The sequence below is a fragment of the Argentina silus genome (genome assembly GCF_951799395.1).
Source record: "Argentina silus genome assembly, chromosome: 9".
Lineage (NCBI taxonomy): Eukaryota > Metazoa > Chordata > Actinopteri > Argentiniformes > Argentinidae > Argentina > Argentina silus.
In genome coordinates this window covers 17,533,537-17,552,210 of record NC_139663.1, presented here as the reverse complement: position 1 = coordinate 17,552,210, position 18,674 = coordinate 17,533,537, and the positions used below count along the sequence as shown (strand labels likewise).

General features: G+C 42.9%; 2 protein-coding genes across 3 annotated transcripts in view; one reads left to right on the top strand and one right to left on the bottom strand.

Annotated features, from left to right (window-relative positions):
- Positions 1-3,270: 3,270 nt before the first annotated feature.
- mchr1b (melanin-concentrating hormone receptor 1b) lies at positions 3,271-5,016 on the bottom strand (the record flags this gene model as incomplete). Its single annotated transcript, XM_083676702.1, has 2 exons — positions 3,271-4,298; positions 4,947-5,016. The coding sequence occupies 2 exons, from the start codon at positions 5,014-5,016 to the stop codon at positions 3,271-3,273; spliced, it is 1,098 nt and encodes a 365-aa protein (XP_083532828.1).
- A 2,843-nt stretch (positions 5,017-7,859) lies between these two features.
- LOC310809421 (growth factor receptor-bound protein 2) overlaps positions 7,860-18,674 on the top strand; it is a 29,954-nt gene continuing 19,139 nt past the window's right edge. The window contains exons 1-2 of one of the 2 annotated variants that reach the window (XM_083676674.1): positions 7,860-8,015; positions 9,298-9,543. In XM_083676674.1, the coding sequence (XP_083532800.1) occupies positions 9,466-9,543 (78 nt within the window). In that variant the 5' untranslated portion in view covers positions 7,860-8,015; positions 9,298-9,465. Of the gene's footprint in view, positions 8,016-8,738; positions 8,840-9,297; positions 9,544-18,674 lie in introns of those variants that run through there. The other variant, XM_083676675.1, reaches the window with a different exon arrangement.

Sequence of the window (18,674 nt, the reverse complement as noted above, 5' to 3'; positions counted from 1 at the left end):
ACCTGCGGAAAGCAGCGAGTGTCCATTCGGCAGATCATAATCAGTGACTCTAAGCCTTCTATCTTGTATCTGATTGTTTGATTCATTCGTGCCTCAATCATGCCTTCTGGCTTTAGCTACAATTAAGGATCATCTGTGGAATTACAAAGTAGCCTGGTAGCATCTGGTTATCTGTCCCCAGTCCAATGCTGTGGTATTTACGGTACAACTTCTCAGTCCACTAATATCCTGACATACTCAGCTCTTGAATAGTTTAGTCTGTACAGTTATTCTGTATGTTTTGATGAAGTATACAATTGTACAAACTCTCTTATTTAGGTTTATATGTAAAATCCTATACATAAATTCATCACATTAATTCACATTACATATTTTCATCATTTTGACTCCCTTCTCCTCAGACTCCCCTCGTCCTCCCTGATGTGCTGTGTAATGATGTGTAGCGACAGTAGGGTGAGAAAACTCGACACTCTACTTAAACTCTAAACCGTTATCTCTTGTTTCTAATTAATGGACGTTCCAAACCACAGCGACGATGTTTTTAATTAAAGCAAATTACTTTTTCACCTCTGCCAGCTTAATAAGCACTGGGATCACAGGGGTTGGAGAAATACTGCGGGTCCACGTCTTCTGTTTTATGGAGCGTGTTGAGGTTTCCGTCTATTTGTGTTTTGATTCGTGGCGCAACCTGTATTAGCATTACAATCATAATGAACACTAGTGACTCGCTTGGTGTAACGTCCCGTCCTGTGCGTTAATGTTGTTTTCTTTGTTTTTTCTTATTCTTTTAATTCCTGTTTTACTGACGTTATTTCTGTCACTTCGTGATCTGCCCCTGTGTATTTTCCCGCTTGTGTAATTGTCTACCCCGCCCCGACTGATTTCACCTCTTCCTTACCATCATTACCTGTGTATTTAGTCTGTGTCTTCCGCTGTCTCTTTGCCAGTTCGTCTTTGTCCCTTGTGTCAAGCCTACCAGCGATTACGCCTAGTGTTTTGGTATTCCCGGTTTTTTGATCTGCGTTTGTTTTTTTCTGACGTTCCCTGTTGCCATCTCCCTGATTTTAAGTTTTGGTCTCTGAGTCGTGCATTTGAGTCCTGTATTCATTACACTTAGTACATGATTAGTCAGGCAGGAGGAGGGAATATATGTTTGAGTTAATATTCCAAAGCAACCCAAGCACTCAATATTATTGCATCTTCCATTCACATCTGTGTCGTCATGAAACTCTGGGAAAGTAAATCCTACCTGTCAATATCAGGATGTTTCGAAATGCTACACTGTAGACCCCAGCAAAACAGGAAAATGCTAATTCTCTATCATAGCAAAGACAGGCGTTTGAAAAGAAAAGAAAATCACAAATCTGTTATCACAGGAATGATCTGCCAACGCATCTGAGCTCTGGCTCCCTCACAACAGTGTTCAAAAGGTAAATATTTCCCCCACGGCTATGGGTTCCTCATTTACAACAACATGATTCCGAATGCCTAATAGAAAGCTAAATGATTATTACATTGAAATGACATAATATTTACAAACAGTGAGAGCTTTACGTAGGCTCTCTGTTTTACCTTGGTTATGACTGGCCGTGTATGGATGTTTTACCTTGGTTATGACTGGCCGTGTATGGATGTTTTACCTTGGTTATGACTGGCCGTGTATGGATGTTTTACCTTGGTTATGACTGGCCGTGTATGGATGTTTTTTGTGCATTTGTATTGATAAACAATACATACTTTGTTATACTTTTTTTCAACGTATAACAAGCAGCATCACTTTTAATGGTTCAAGACAAATGTTCCTCTGGGGACAATAAAGTCGATAAGATAAATATCTTATCTTACCTAATCCTCAACAGCTTTGATTTTTGTGTCGGGTCTGAAGGCTGTTCTGTTTTGAGCAGGAAGGACAGGGACAATAGCATGTCTCCCTTCTTCTGAGAATAATCCATTTCACAAGAAACAGTGAGTGAGTTTTTCACAAATTACCATTTTATTAAAGCCTGCATACCCTGCCTGAAGCTCTCCATAAGTAGGGTTGGCCAGTAATATACAGTGTATGATGCATCTGACCTTAAAACATGACATAGACGTTTCCTTGGTGAGCACTGTTATTACATGGTTATAAGACACCTTGACGGGCAACAGCTTTCTTATATAACACCATATCTACACAGACAACAGTATCAACAGATCAAGTTAGCTGACACGTTATACGACATTATCTTCAGAGTTACAGTAACAGACAAGAACAATCAATATATCACAACTTTGCCATTGCTCAAACAGAGGTTGTATATACAGTACATAGATTACAGCAAGGTGTGGTCTCCATGCTTTTCAGATCGCTGACCTGCAGACCTAAACGATGACACAAGTACAAAATACCACACATCCGCACGGAAACAACGACAACTAACTTTACAAAGATTCTGACTCAATACAGTGCAGTATAATTTGGTTATTAAAGTCATAAGGTATACCAAAGGATGAACTGAACTTTGTCATGACAGAAATCAATAGGTTGCCGAGGGCATTCCCCACAGTTTCTTGTTTTCAAAATTTACATGCCAGTGAAGACTTAAAGCCATGTGCTCTTGGCGAGGTAAGGCATGTTTCAAGGTTTTGAAATTGCAGTGACCTTGCAGCATCAAGAGAGAGGAGAATATATGTCTTCAGGCAGTTTTTTATTTGACATTTAAAGGGAACAGTATGCCAGTATGCCGTATTTTTTCAATGGAAAAATAACTGATGTTATTTGTAATGTCAAGTATTGATGAAGAAATAAATGCAGTGAAATGTATGAAAAACACTGAAAAAAACCGTATTCTTATGTAAATGCTAGGGTTAGGGTTAGGGTTAGGGTTAGGGTTAATGTCCCTCAGGTTTTTCCAATACAATTGACTGTTTTGGAGGTACTGTAGACATGCTGTTCTGTACTAGAATTACTGTGCTAATATTGTTTTTGCTGGCTGGTTTAAAAGAGTAACAGATACTGGAATTATAGTCAACAACAATGATTGTATGATGACAAAATAGATATGTTATATTGTGCTACAAGGTAACATAATTGACGTGAATTGTGGAAGCCAAAATCTAAAAAGGTAATACTGGCAGCCTGCAGTTCAATTTGCCAAATTTTTTATCCGACATGAAATAACCATACTAATGTTGTCTTCACACGAGCATGGTTCTCTGATGGGGTTCTTGTTCCGTGTGTACTGACAGAGAGCCCAGATCCATGGGGTTGGTGGCTTAGCTAAATCTCACTCAGTGCACAGCCACAGTGACCGGCAGCATGTTGTGCAGCAGCTCCTTGGAGGACTGGGACTGCTGAGTACAATCTGGAGCCAGTCTCAGACTAACACTGCCGTCAGCCATGACTGGTTCCACCCTAAAGACCCGGTGGGCCGGCCGGATGGCCACCATGAACTGCTGCTTAAAGGTCTCACTCAGCACAATGTAGAGAAAGGGGTTGATGCAGCTGTTAGCATAACCCATGCTGATGGCAATGTTGTAAGCATAGAGAAAGGCAAAGCTGGGCCTGTGGACCCCTAGGTGGGCCAGCTGCAGGATGTAGTAGGGAGCCCAGCAGATGAAGAAGGCCAGGCATATGGCCACAGCCATACGGGTCACCTTACGTGTACGCACCCTCAGGCTGCGCTGGGGCAGGGGTGCCACGGTGGCTGACATGTTCTGGAGGATCTTGAAGAAGACCACACAGATGACCACCAGAGGCAGGGCGAAGGCCAGCACAAACTGGTAGAGGGTGAACCAGTAGGTGTCTGTGGCAGGGTTGGGCAGCAGGAGGGCACAGCCTACTGAGCCATCCCTGAGAGGCATAAGGCCAGCATACATCCACACAGGGGTGATGGAGACCAGTGAGAGTACCCATACCAGCCCCACTACAGCCCCTGCCACACAGGGTGTCCGCACGTGGTTAAAGCGAATGGGGTGGACCGTTGCGATGTAGCGGTCGAGGGTCATGACAGTGAGGATGTAGGTGCTCACTATCTGGCTGTTGGAGTCCAGGGCAGTTATAACCGTGCACATGGTGTCACCGAAGCACCAGGAACCATTGCCCAGGAGCTGGTGGATGAGGAAAGGCATGCCAAGAAGGAACAGCAGGTCCACTATGGACAGACTGAAGATGAAGATATCTGGCACTGTCTGCTGGGCACGGAACTTGGTCTTCTTCACAATGGTGTAGATGACGATGCAGTTGCCAATGATCCCAAAGAAGCAGATGACTCCATAAATGCTTGGCATGAGCACGTTGTGGTAGGGCACATCATTTTCTGAAGGTATGACATGGAATTAGATCGGTTACAGACAGTAAAGCATGCTGCAGTGTTAGTCCTAATGCATTCTAAAATTCGACCCCTACGGCCGCAGTAGCTAAATTCTTTAAGTCCCGATGCGGGCGCTGTCCACTTATGTGGTGCTGATGTGGGGCTTTTATTATGACACTCAGTAGCCTACACTGTATTATTTTGTAGCCTGATTGGTTCTGTTACAAAAGCATGGGCTTGTGGGTAGAAGGGTATTCTTCCTGGCAAGATGTAGCGTATGGAGGTGTCTCGATTCGCTCTCTCCTCTTTTATTTATTTCACCTCATTCTAAAGTTATGTAGGAGTCACACCATTCAGCTTTGAAGTCATAGCACTAATGTCGCATTGTCTACTGATTCTTATCATGATGGGACCTTTTGGATAACCCACGGCCTTAAACTGATCATCGCTAATTAAACGACATTGAATTGAGGTATCTGCTTGTGTCTCGATCAACAAGTTATCATTTTACTTATTAAATTGTCAAACTAAGACGTGTATTGTGAATTAAACGATACAACGTTGCTTAGACTTTTACAACTAATGTGCAATATGTGGGTAAATTAATTCAGGCATGAAAATGTAAAGGGAAAACTAAGAATCCTATAGACCTACCTGCGAGACGCTCAGAGGAGTTGTATGACGGGAGAGACGAAATCTCATTTGAAACATTTTCGAAGTCCATTTCGAAGTTGACAACCTCATCAAACTATGGGCTGGCTCTGATTTAAAATATCAAAGAGAACACATATAGCATACATTAAATTCTAAACCAGAAAATAGTTTAATTAATAAGCCTTATACTATTTAATGGTTTACAATATGTCTTTGCAACTTCATAGCAGGCTACGATACATTTTTAAAAACACTGTTGAAAAACATATAGGCTAGATAGGCATATGGTATGTGTAGTAAACAATCCCTTACCTGATATTCTTGCCTTGATGCAGTCGTACAATCAGACATCAAGCCTTTCTGGGAATGTGTTAATTGTTTAAATTCAGAGTGACAAACGCAAACGCCTAGGCTCTCTTATGTTCCATGCTCACTGGATTTTTCTCAATCAAACGATACATGTTTCAGGTGAAACATCAGTTCACCCTCACCAGCTATCACCACCCGACGCACATGCTACAGGCTACCATGATATTTTATTGCAAAATGCAGATGAGCTCTTACACAATTAGTTTATCAATAATCCCCTCAATCTAATTGTCTCATCAGTGAGATTTGAGTCGATATTGACATCTCCATGCACCTATTTTTGACGCCTGTGTCCTTAAAAACCTATTGCCCTTGTTTCATCATATACCTACACCAGGAGCCTGTTGCCAATCAAAGCACTCTCTCAGCTAAACAGAGTTCTTGTGAAAGAGCCTGCGAGGATGACAGTGAACTGCCTTGCCAACATTTCGCACTGAAGCTCCGTGTGTTCCCAATATATAGCGGTGAAAGGAGGGGTGCTGGAGACACCTGCTGACAGTAGCCTATGCCTACAATTTAAGACAATGACTACGTTCACATTCAGCCTATTCCGTTAATAGCCCGAATAAACGCCCGTTCTGATTAAAATACCCTCAATTAGAATAGAGTGACTGTTTCGAATGGAATATATTTCCGAATGTAAGGGCTTTGATAGTAGAATCTTAGCAAATATTAGGCATGTCAACAGTAATTTAGCTTACTTGCCCAATCAGCATAACCAAGTTTCTAATGTGCTTGCATCAGTAGCCTAATGGGCGCAGCTTCCAAGGGTATTGGCATATAAAACAACTGCCACACGCATCATCAACGGGATAGGCGCTCACAAAATCACATCATCATGGGCCATAACACTTTCCATAAGCGTGCACACAAACTCGTCGGTACATTTCAGGAGCACAATTGTTTACCTTTGGATTGTCATCCAATGTTGTATTGATGCGAGGAGATAGCGGCAGCTAGGGCTCTGTATGTGGCATGCTGGTAAGCCCTGGCCTCTAATCGAGTTTGTCGCCTTCGTCTGATCAAGAGTGGGATGATGATTTGTTGTTGGGTCTGTCTATTTGCAAACAAATTATGAAAACCAGCAATGTGCTAATACTGCGAAAAACCTGTCTACGAAAAAAAGCAGCTACTTTACTACTACTTTATTCAGAGTATTTGTTTGGACATACAAACAGTTATCTGCAAAAGGCCACTTGAATTTGCGATCATATAAGCCTAAATAGTTCTTCGTGATGTTCGTTCAGAATTAATTAATTCTACTAATTCTATTATCCTATGCATAATTTCTAGTAGCCTAATAATTCAGCTATTTAACAACATATCGAACATATTGAACATTGAAAACTCATTGCTGCATATCGAAAGATAAAAGCAAAATGCGTTGTTAGATAGAATTCATAGGCTACTAAAACATTGTCCATATCAACACGTGCATGTTGGTTTGGAAACAGACACAAAAATGGCCAGGATGGGGGGCAATGCCATACAGTCTAAATCTAGTTTTTTTTTTTAAATCAATAACTGGCTTGTTTAGTTTTCTTTGTTATTTTGTGTTTCAAATACATATGAATGCCGTAGAGATAGAGCGTGTTTGATAACATTAGTTTTGAGCAGTCGCTGATGAGCGCCTTTCAATACCTGTTGCATGACGCTCCAACAAGTCGAGGAGAGTCGCGAGATCGAGGCTCACGCAGTTTTAGAGCAAGGCGCTGTGTAGCTGCACAGTCACTTCTCAACGACTGCATGGGGCCTTTGTGGGAGGCACTTTTCATGACGAATGAATGTTTTCTTGACACCTGCGATGTGTATGTGATTGAATATAAATCATTATGGTATTTGAGAGATCAATTGATTGCACATATATGTTCAGTTGATGGTTGTGTCATGTGGTGGTTATTCAAATAATAATTAATAGGACGTTTTATTTGAGGATTTCATAAACAATAGCAGAAATGTTTTTTTATCACTGCCATGTTTTCAAGCCGTGCAGTCAGAATTTCACTTTATTGTCCAATTTGAGACTGCACAGATACACTGCCCCCGCCTGTTCTCGCCTAGCCTCGCTTGAATCCTAGTCGGGTTTAATCTTGAACTCAAACAGGCCCATCCAATGTGCCCAACAGTCTAAAAGGCAACTGGGTGTTATTGCAATTGCCACTAAGTGTCGCACTTTTCAATGTTTTCGCTAGCCATCACTGTTCCAGCAAAAGTGTTATTTCAACTCATTTGATTGACAATCATGTTCTTGCAGGTAAGATAATTCGTGTTTCTGTGTGACTAAGTAAGCCTCCTGTAGGCTGTTTAAACTGTATCTACGCTAGAAACATGCAACATATTGCTTCAGAAGTAGGGTATGTAAGAGAGTATATATGAGGCTATCGTAACCCTTTGGATTCTTTGAGGGTATCCTCTTTGGGATAGAAAGTGACAGCGGACTTAGCGAAAGTACCGCGATAGTTGTTCCCATCAGGGGACACCGCACAGTGAGAGGAGAGGTTGCAGCAGCCGTAGTAGCAGCCAGCAGCAGCAGCAGCTCCCGACGCATCTGGAAGGAAGCGGAAATAATCGTCGCTAGCTCGGTTTTAAGGAAAAACCTTTTGTACATTTACCTCATAATAAATAAGCAACGGGCGGATTTCAAATACTAGGAACATTTTAAGAAACGAGAAGTAGTCATTTACACCGATAAACTGGAGGGTGAGTTTGTATGTCTCGTTCTACTGAATACAAAAGTTGTCTTTCCACCCGCTACGCTAGCTAACGGCTAATATGAAAAATGTGTTTTCTTCTTTTTTTTTGCATTGGCCAGCAAGCTTGCTAGGCCTCTTCTTGGCAGTTCCGGAGACGATGAATTCACGTAGTCTTTTCATGAGAATTTGATTATTTAAACATATTTTAACGAAGACGATCGGACTCTCCAAGTTGTCTAGCTAGCCACAACATAACCAGTTAGACTGCTAGCTAGCTAGTCTGGAACATAACGAGCTGTTAACCACCGCTACATTAGCTAACGCCTAGCTAAATAACCTGTTCTTAGTGCAGACCGCAGAGCATGGCTAGCGTATTGCTAACATATTAGTTAGCAAATGAACGTAAGCTAATGTAGCCAGAGACACCAGATGGAAAACAGCAATCTGACGGTTCCTTCTAATTTAGGAAGTTGACTAGCTAACGTCAGAGAGAAATATGCTACGCTGCATGCAGGCAGGGAAGAAGACATTGGCAATTCGTTTTATGCTAGCTAGCTACGTGCATGATTGGCTGTGTGACCTCGCTGGCAATATGATATTGATTTGATACTAGTTACTTGCTTGATTCAGTAAATCCCTACTTGGTTTGGTTGTTATGTAGCTAGTTAGTTAGGCAAGAGAGACGGGCCATTAAACGACACTTAAGACCTATGCTGTAGTCGGACGTTTAGACTAGATCCGAGAGCAGCAGTACACACTGCTGGCTACGTAGTTCTAAAGTCTCCTTTACGGGGCTAAGCAAAACAGACGGAGACCTGTCAAAGTGTCAGAGTAAGTGAATAGGATATGCATTGTTACGGATTGGTGGAATAGTTTGTAAACAATCGTGTATGCTTATACTAACTAGCCATCAGGTGACACATTTGGACTACCAACTGGCTATATCATTACTAACTGGCTACCTGTCGTATTGTGCCTTGTCTGTTTTGTCTGTGAACAAATTACGTTAGTCAGCGCTCTCTCGGTGTGCTCTGCTCCCATGTCAAAATGATTGGGCAACCATTGGTGTGGATTTTTCCATCTCGTCTATTGGTTTGTTGTGTGTTACGTGCATTCTCGTTGGCTCCGATAAATGTTAGCAGTATGGTTTCATCCCTTTTCTTGACAATCCCCTATTCACCACGGGCGCGGCTTCATCGAGCAGTTGTCGATCAACGCAATATACTGATGTCTAGACGCTGGGCTAGATTGTGATCCCGATTTTAGTGACACATTTCTCTCGTTTGCAGGTACCTTACCGTGACCTTTATGTGAGGATCCTACCCTAAAGGAACGGGTCATAGACGGGAGGAGAGACTCGGAGCAAGCAACCGATCACAGAATTCTGGATCTGTGTTTTTATTTTGAGGCTGCTCCTGAAACGCACGACTACACACAGGTGTCCATTTACCAGAACCATGGAGGCCATTGCCAAATACGATTTCAAAGCTACTGCAGACGACGAGCTAAGTTTTAAACGTGGGGAAGTACTAAAGGTAAATGTTAGTTAAGTTATTTTTGACTGAATGCATTGCACATTCATGTCATGCTTTTGTTGTTTCTTTTACAGGTTTGAAACACATGTTTGGAAGTTCTTGCTGTTTTATAGTTAATGATATTTGGTCTTTGTTCTGTGAATTCACATCTATATGAGCCTTGCTCCCACAGAGAGAATATACTAGGATTCCTAAACTAAGTCAATTAGCTTGAATGTGTTCATCCATAAATGTTAATGCCTTTTCGTCTGTTCATTAATGGAAGCATAACAAGGGACACCTAATGCCTTTCACAAGGATTGTATAATTCAGCAGATTGTTCTATCAAAGGTTGTTAATGCATAATTGATGTTCTCTCCATTTAAAATGTGAAGTTTTCACTGGTACATCAATTGGCTTTTTTGACAGCATATTGTCATTGTTATGGAAAGAAATACATTTGTATAAGGCTACACGGACACCATGTGTTGCTCCTACAAACCAGTTAGGAGGAAATGTTTGTCAATGTTTTCAAGGAAAAGTTCAAAAACCTTCACATCTAGCAAAGAACAGCAATAGTTTTTCCTTTTTCAGTCGAGTCCTTATGCAATGGCTCCCTCTGCTCTCTCTCTCGCCTCAGTTCTCTTGATTTGAACATAGTAGAAGGTCCTGACGATGCTGTATGCTCCTTAATGAAGACAATGAGTTCACCAAAACTATATTGTAGTGTTCTGAGGTTTATTATGGGGTGGTCTCTGCATAGTAAAATGGGCATCTATTTCTGTGTCAAGCTCATAAGGCCATAATTGAGGCGTTGCATTTGGCCCTTATACCCATTATACCCAAGTGCTTAAACAACATTGTACAGAATTAATATCCTGTTACACAACACATTTAGGCTAGTCATTGCTGCACTGTAATGGAGTTGGACTGTTTGTGTTATTATACAACTGGAATAAGGACACAGTGGTTTGGGTTATTACACAAATGGTATAAGAACTATAAAGCATGCAATTACCAAATGAGTAAAATGGTTTGCTAATACAAGTGCTGTTACTAGAGTAGGCTAATCAGTGTTGCTTTATCCCAATGTGTTTTTTAATCTCATAGTAGGCCTACATTTAAGTGCCAATCCTGCATCCAATGTTAAAACCCGTAGCTTACGGCATAGCCATCTTACTCAAAGCCCCACCCCCTATTGCTCTCTGGAAAGAGCTCAAGCTATATTCTATGAGGATGATGAGAGGCAAGATATTATAAAGGACGTAGAACAATTCTCTATGCAAGTGCTTTAGGATTGAAATGTAATCATCATAATCCCTCTGTTGAACGTCTGCGGGTCTTAGGTAAAGAGGGGGTAGGCTAAGTTTACCCCCTAGGCACATGGCACGAGCTGTCATTTGTTTGATCTAATTTCCATTTGAAATGATGATGGATGTTTGTCAAGACGTGCAGCAAATGGAGATAAACCTCAGTCGTGTCCTACTCAAATAGTGCATTTGTTTCAGGATTCTGCCCACTTTTCATCCTTTGAACCAGTAATGGCTTTTTGTAAAATATTTGGTTAGGCTAACTGACAGTGCATAGACTTGTATGCCTCTTGCTATGTTTGTGTATTATTGTCACGGGTGGATGTTAGTCTCTCCTCTGGACCCCTCAAAGCTTAACATGACACACCGGTGCAACCGGTCCCCTATTTTGACCATAACATTAGTTTGTGTCGACGGACAACAGGCAACCGGCCCTGTCATGTAGGCAGAGAGAACATTGGTTTTAAAAAGGTAACTTGATGAGCGATAATCTCCCACTCACCCAGTCTCTTGAACATTGGTCTAATTCAGAAAACTTTTCTTGAGTAATTCATTTTAGCTAAAGAAGAGTGAAGTGTTGCACCTTGTTCTTTCACATGAGACTGTGTCCTGTATCTACAGTAAATAAACAACATTCCTCCTTTAGAACAGGTCATCCACCAGGGTGACAAGTAGAAGCCTATCCTCAGCCACGGAGGTTCTAGTCTCACAGCCTCAGATGCCCATATAGGCCCAGTGCTGGGCGGCTGTGATCCGACACCGCCCTCCCCCAAGCCCCCAGCAGCACCCAGCTCTGCATACATATTAATCAGGGAGTGAGGCCGATGCGAGCAGCTTGATGGCAGAGCTCTAAGCCTGCAGCGTGGCGATATACTTCAAAATCAAAATTCCTGCAGGAGTTGCGTAAGCCTCAGGCTGGACCGCCACGCGCCGCCACGGCCTCGGAACCATCGACGGAGAGGAGATCAGAGAGGGAGAGAAAGACCCGTGGAATGTTGGCGTGAGCCAAGAGCCGAATGAATTTTAATTGCATGGGCGTCTAGAAACCATCTAGGCTACATTAAAGCCTCTCCCTCTCATCTTAGTGCTAAGTTGTAAGTAGGTCCTTGCCTATGACAACACATCTCGTTATATATCTGTGGTAGAAATGTGAAAATGTTTTCTGTGGGAGAGAGCAGGCCTTTCACGGTCTGCCTTCCTTTATCCTGTCCTTGCTGTGTGACAGTCAGATCTTTAAGATGGATTTCTCATGTCTCTTGAATAGGCTACTTTTTCTCATCAATATCAAGAGGAATTGTCTGCAGACTTGGAAGAGTCAACTGTGCTGTTTATGCCAATGTATGAATTTGTTCTCGCCTGTGCGTTTTATCTCAGAGTAAGTGATTCGGTATGGGATTTTGAAAAGAAGCCTTATCTCACCAGGGGATGTGAGTCAGCTTGGAAAAATTGAGCTAAATATAAGGGTTCTTATTAAATTTGCATATCAGAGGAGAAAAAAAGTGATTTCCTTAATTTTCACAGCCAGCAGTCTGGTTTCAAAATTGCTTCACCATTACTGTAAAAGCAGTTTCAATCTCTGAAATGAGCGAAAAGAGCATGTTAAGCAAAGCGAAAGCAAAGTGCATGTTGATGGAGTGATTCAGACGGCTGCCTTTTCTATTTGGATTCCATTTTTCAAAACTTGAAGATCACATCATATCCCCAAGAAAAGTAGACTTAACATTTCTTCATCTACTTGTGAAGTCTCACTTGCCAGAGGCATGTGATGGTTTGTAAGGAGTTAGACCTCTTGTAGATCAGTTCAGCTCTAAGAGTACAGAGCATGGGGAGATCTAGGGGTCATTGTCCCAGAGAAGCCCTTTAAATAAGTGCTCTAGGCCCTAGGGAACGTAGCGCCCTGGCAGCCCCTGCTCGGGTCTGTCCCTGGAACCTTGCATCTCATAATCCTTTCACTGTTCTGCCTGTGTTCTTTGGCTGTCCTTCTGGATTCGATTTCTAGGAATCACCAGGGGGTCTACTCAGTGGAACGGCAGGCGCTTCTCGCTTACATCATAATCGCCAGTGTTGACGTGAATCCGTGTGGTTGGAGGGTGGGGGGGACTTCACCAGAACAGAGCGGAGCTGTGAAGCTGGTGGCAATGGGATGGGATTGTGAGCAGGCTGCAAGCGTAATCTCACACCCGTAACAGCAGTATTGCCGCTGTAGCAGTGACTCCTCGCCATGCTGTCACTCTGGGTATTTCCTCCAGGGTTTTTCTGAGTCGCTCACAGGGAGGGGAAACAGAATCTGAAATGGGGGAAGCGGTGCTTGCTTGATGGTTACCTCCTCTGGCACCACAATGTTTCAGCAGAACCATTTGTCAGTTCCTTTGACAAGTGTCCCTCTGAACCAGATGGAATTGACACGTGTCACAATGGTGAATACTACTACCACCCCCTATCCTATATCTGTCTCTTAAAATCTCCCCTTTCTTATGCTTGCTTTCTGCCTTCCTCTTTTCTTTGCCCTCAGTGCCTACGTACACAGCAGTGCATGTCAGTGTTTTCCACTCCTGGTGACTCTTCTGTGGTACAGGATGGAACAGGCCTATACCCCTCACCTGCCCCCTCTCCCCCCCCCCCCCCCCCCCTTGATGCCCACGGGCGCCTCATGTCATGCCATGTTTAACACGTGACCATACAACCAAGCTGAGCACACCACACACTGTTCATGTGATGGACTATTCTCAGCTGCTTTCCTTCAGCAAGTCTTCCTCTCCTCTCCTTACTTCAGAATTGTTGGGTGTGATGAGTGTGGGGATTGAATGCCTGTAAGAACCAATGTTTTTATCAGCTCCGTGAAAAACACAGAGGTTTGTTGAGCACAGAATTGCATGACGAAGCTGAATTTGAGAAGAAGCGCCAATATTACACAAACTGATAGAGAAGTTGCTGACTTTCATAGTTTAGCTAAATATTTGATTTGCTAGCAAACAGCAGCATTGATGGGTTTCATTTCAAGACCAATAGTTCCCCGGAGGTAAGATTATTACCAAAGTGCACACTACATCGCTGCAGTTCTAGAGCATGACAGGATTATGACACATAAAAAGCTTAATCCTAGATTTGTCAAAAGAGAAATTATATTTGAGTTTGAAATCCAGTGGGTTGTGCATCCTGCCTTTTGATAAGCTGGCATTTCATATATTTGTTGTGACAGTTTGAGGGTTGCCGTCTGAGTAGAGTAGAGAGTGGGCTTGTGCCTTTCAACACTTCAGGTAGAGCTAACACTAGCCTAGCAGCAATGCTATTGTAAATGAAGGACCGTCATTGGACGTATTTACCAACCGTCTCAGAGTAGTGCTGATCAAGGCTCAGGTCCACACCTGTCCATATCATTTGATTTAGATATAATCAAAGGCAAATCTGATTCAAGGTCAGCACTCCTGCTCTGAGACACTGTGATTATGGGCCCTGGACCTACATTTCCCATAGCACTGCTGCGTGGCTTGGGTCAGGGTTAGGGTGCTGCAGGCAAGGCAGATGGTCCTGTGTCTGTCCATCTCAAATCTTGTGTAGTTCCCCTGTTGAACTTCAGCTGCTGTGTCATAGGCCAAGCCAGGAGGAAAATACTGCAATGTAGCCTATATTGTACAACACTATCTCTGTGGTAGACTATTAATGGCTTTACGTTCCACAAATGGTGCCCCTGGAAGCAGGATGTCATCATGAATTTGAACAGCGAGTAAATAAGCCTGGATAGATGTTGGTACATTAGTTTAATCCAGACCAGTGGTTGATGCTCCACCTGCCTACTCATGCACTTGGCTGGGGTTGCTCTAGCAGTGTGGTCACTTCTGTTTATAGAACAGGAGAGGCTGGTGGAGGTAATAATCTGAGGTCGGGATCATTGTAATGCATGGAATGGTATAGGAGAATCAGTGAAGAAACTCATGCCCCACATGACTGAATGGTTCAGAGGCACACAAAGGACATGAGTTCATTACTTACGGTTAAGTTCGTAGTGGTAATATTCACCTCAGCTCTGCAGAATAGCCTCTGTAAGTGGTTGATATCACCATTTGCGTTTGTGCGTCATGTTTTGGATTATGTTACATTTAGACCTAAGGGCCAAGTTTGCTGCTGTTTATACAGTCTAGAATAGATATCTGAGAGGTCTAGACATTTGAATCATGATTGATCACAGTGTCAGTTATTTTTGTTTCGGAATATCATCATGTCAGACACAGCTGTCATTGTGACATTTTGAAAACTGGGAAAAGCAACTTAGCGAGTTAAAGTTTCCAGGTCGATGATGTTTCATTCAAATGACTTAGTTTCATTCCAGGTTGCCTCATGGTTTTCTGTTATAAATTTGGTTGATAGCATTAGTATATTGGTTTCCATACCAGAATGAATCTATTGGGCATATTCACTATGTATTACTTCCAACTCTTTATGAGCTCGGTTCGTTTCTATTGTCTGCATTGAATTATTCATCTCAGTTTAGTGTGCTTGCTGGGTATTACATAAAAAGCTACCCAAGATTGAGTGTCAGGTTCGTATATCTCCCCATCCATCCATCTCCAGTGCTGTCTGTCTGCTGTAGCTTAGCCTAAGCATCTCTGCTCTCAAGAAAAAGGAGTCTCTCTCACGACACGAGAGGTCTGGCCTGCCTGTGTGTGTGTGGAGGCTTTGTTTATCCAAACCCCTTAAGTTGCCTTAAGTGTCACATCATCAGCACAGAGAGATGTGGTTGTTGCTATTTTCTATCTGGACTAACCCAGGCTCAGCCACACAGGAGCGCCTGTTGAGCCCCTTGTGTTAAGCACAATGTGTGGCCCCTTGTCTGGTGTCACACTGCTGGACTGTGGTGGTGGTGGCCTGGGTGAAGCCTTTCTCTCTGCTCTAAGAGCCACTGTGTCCTGTCTGAAGAACGTGAGGCATTCCATACACACCAGTGTGTGTGTGTTAGTGAGTACACATGCAGAGGAGGTGACGATGGTGATACAAGCTAGCTGGTGCAGGAGATGATGATGATGATGATGTTGATGACCATGTTTTTATGATGATATTGATAAAGGCTGACCAATTAATGTCTGAGGAATCCCAGTGGAGGCATATCTGCTGAACGATTCCTTCATTGTGGAAATGGGCCTCTTTCTAATCCATGCAGTTCACCTCGAAATGTTTAGCGTCCAGCTGAAGCCACTCAGCGATGCCTCATTTCCGCCTGCTTTTAGAAAAGACCCTTTACGTAACTGGTTATCTCTAAAGCTCGACAATTGGTGGGATGAGCCGCGAGCTGGGTGAGTTTGGGACATGGCATGTATTAATGATCTGAATGCTGCCTCGTAAGCCTTGGTTGTATTTTGCACACACAGTGTCGGTTTCTTGAACATGTAGATTAAGCCCCGAGTCCTGGACTAAATCACACTTCCAATGGAGAATCTCCATGGAGACAGTTTTTATAGCCCAGACACACCAGATGATATTTATAAAACCTCTTTTCATTCCAACCCTAACCCTTGTATCAGTCAGAGAGGGTCATGTGTGTGGGTATGACAGCGGTCACGTTGAATTAATAGTTGCGTTTCTGATTTCTAGCGAGTAGATCGCAGTGTTTTGAATAATTGAGGTCCAGTAACCCTTATTCTATTTCTATGACTTCTTGGAATAAGCCGAGTTATTTATTCATGATTTATACATGTTTTCTCTTGTCAGTTATTGCCTGATTATGGAGTCCACGTTGGGGTGCTTTTCCTTGCCCAGAAAGAAGGAAGGAAGACAGAATACTTCGATGCAAGCTGCAACCATAAAGTCAGCATTGGTACCGGATTGAGTTGTGGGTTAAAGTGCATCTGAAACTCGTGGGTGTGGTGTTGGCCTACTTGCATGAACGCACACACACATGCACGCAGGTTTGCACACATACTGTTCCCTCTGATAATACTCTTTCTATGTGTTGCCTTACCTATGTGTTAGATACCTTAGGCTTATGTATTTTTGTGTGTGTGGTCATAGCAGCGGTGATGTTACAAGCCTTTGATCCTGACCACTGTGTGCAGTCCCGTTACTCTATCTTTCACATTGTTTTGAGCGTTCAGGTCGCGGTGTTCCATGGCCCTGTGACTCACTCACACAGCTGATTGACCAGGCAGGCCTCCTCTCTAATTTGCAAACCATGAGTCATGCACCAACATTTACCCCTCTCATTCGCTACAGGCGTAGTGAAGAGGACAATCACAGAGACAACAGCTGAAGTGTCCTCAAACTCTCAAAGGCTTTTCTCTATTTCTGCTCCCTTCACCGATAGTGTGTTTTTTGAGGCACTCGATGATAGTCCTGGCTCCTGAGTAATACTATCCACATTAATGTTGCTGGAAGTGAAGTGAAGTGTGTGTGTGTGTGTGTGTCTTCTGCTAATCAGTAAATAGCATACACAACAGAGCTGTGACTCCTATCTTCCTGTTTTTATTTAAAAGACGGGTTCAAGCTGTTAAAGCAGAACCTTTCTGTTCTCTGGTAGTGTGCAACAGTTTGGTTCCTTCACAGGCTAATCCTAACCCTAACCCTTGTGAAACAGCTTAACTTTTACATGTCTACATATATATCTACATGTATCTAAACTTTTAGTGCAATGTAGACAGCTGAAATTATGGAAAAAATGGAAGCAAGCCGAAATAGACATTTTCTAGCATAATTTGACATGCAAATAGAAAAAGAGGAAGGTGTCCATTTTGGTGACCTTTAATAAAAATTGTACTTCGGCTAACAACTTATATTATGCACCAACCTTGCATCTCAACTGAATAGGAGGGCTTTTATACCGTACAGTATGGAACTGAGATCAAGAGGTTGACCCAGTAGTGACAACTGGACACAAAGCCATAGTTTCCGATTCTTAAATGCAATAGGTCTGTTTGAGGAGCATGGATGCATGCCACTGCTTTTTCAGATCTATTTGTATTGCTTAAAAAAATATGTGGAGGAGGAGGTAGCCGTATTTGTAAACTCAGTAAGCTGTAAATCACTCTTTATTTGCCCTTGATGTTTTCTCTAGGCACCTTGAGTCACAGGGCCATTCCATATGTCAAGGCCGCTTATGTTGTGCTCATTATTGTACTCCTAGCTGCTCTAGCAAAATGGAAGCAGAGACTACATGAGCCGTGAAGACAGATGTGTTTAGTGTTCATCATATATCCATATGTGAGCGCATCATTACTGCACCAATGCTTGGAGTCGTTATGGAATTTACAGGTGGTACCTTCACTCATCCATCACGCAACCTCCACAGTTACCCTTGAGGAGAATTGTGTCTGTCGGGGGTTTGTACGACTGTTCTTCAGGATTTGACGACATGTCATGTGTTACACGAGGCTCACATGCTTGCCCTGTTCCATTTTCTTAACACCGTCTGCGCAGCTGCCATGTTTGGGTGTCCTGTCGTTTGGCTAAACTAAAGCGTCGTCGACCAGACGTGTGTCTGCTGTGACCTCCTAATCGTCTGCCCTCCACTCTCCTCACATCTTAGGTCATCGATACGACCCAAACAGCTTTTTATCACCCAGCCCTCAGCTGAAGTCAGCCTGTGCTCCAGTTTCTCTCCCGTAGAGCAGCAGGAGGAACCCAGGACCAGAGGGAGGCCGGAGAACAGCTATCTAGCGCTCTAGAGCTCATAGCCTTCAGCCGCGTACGTTTGCTCTCATTTCCTGCTTAAATAAATAAAGATTAACAGCCTGACTGGCTGGCTGGCAAATTTAGCTCCTGTCAACAGATCTTTGAACCCTGCCCGCCCAGCATGATCTAAGGCTCGCCTCTGCTTCTCTCCTTCTTTCTTTTTTTTTGCTTCTTCTCTCTCCT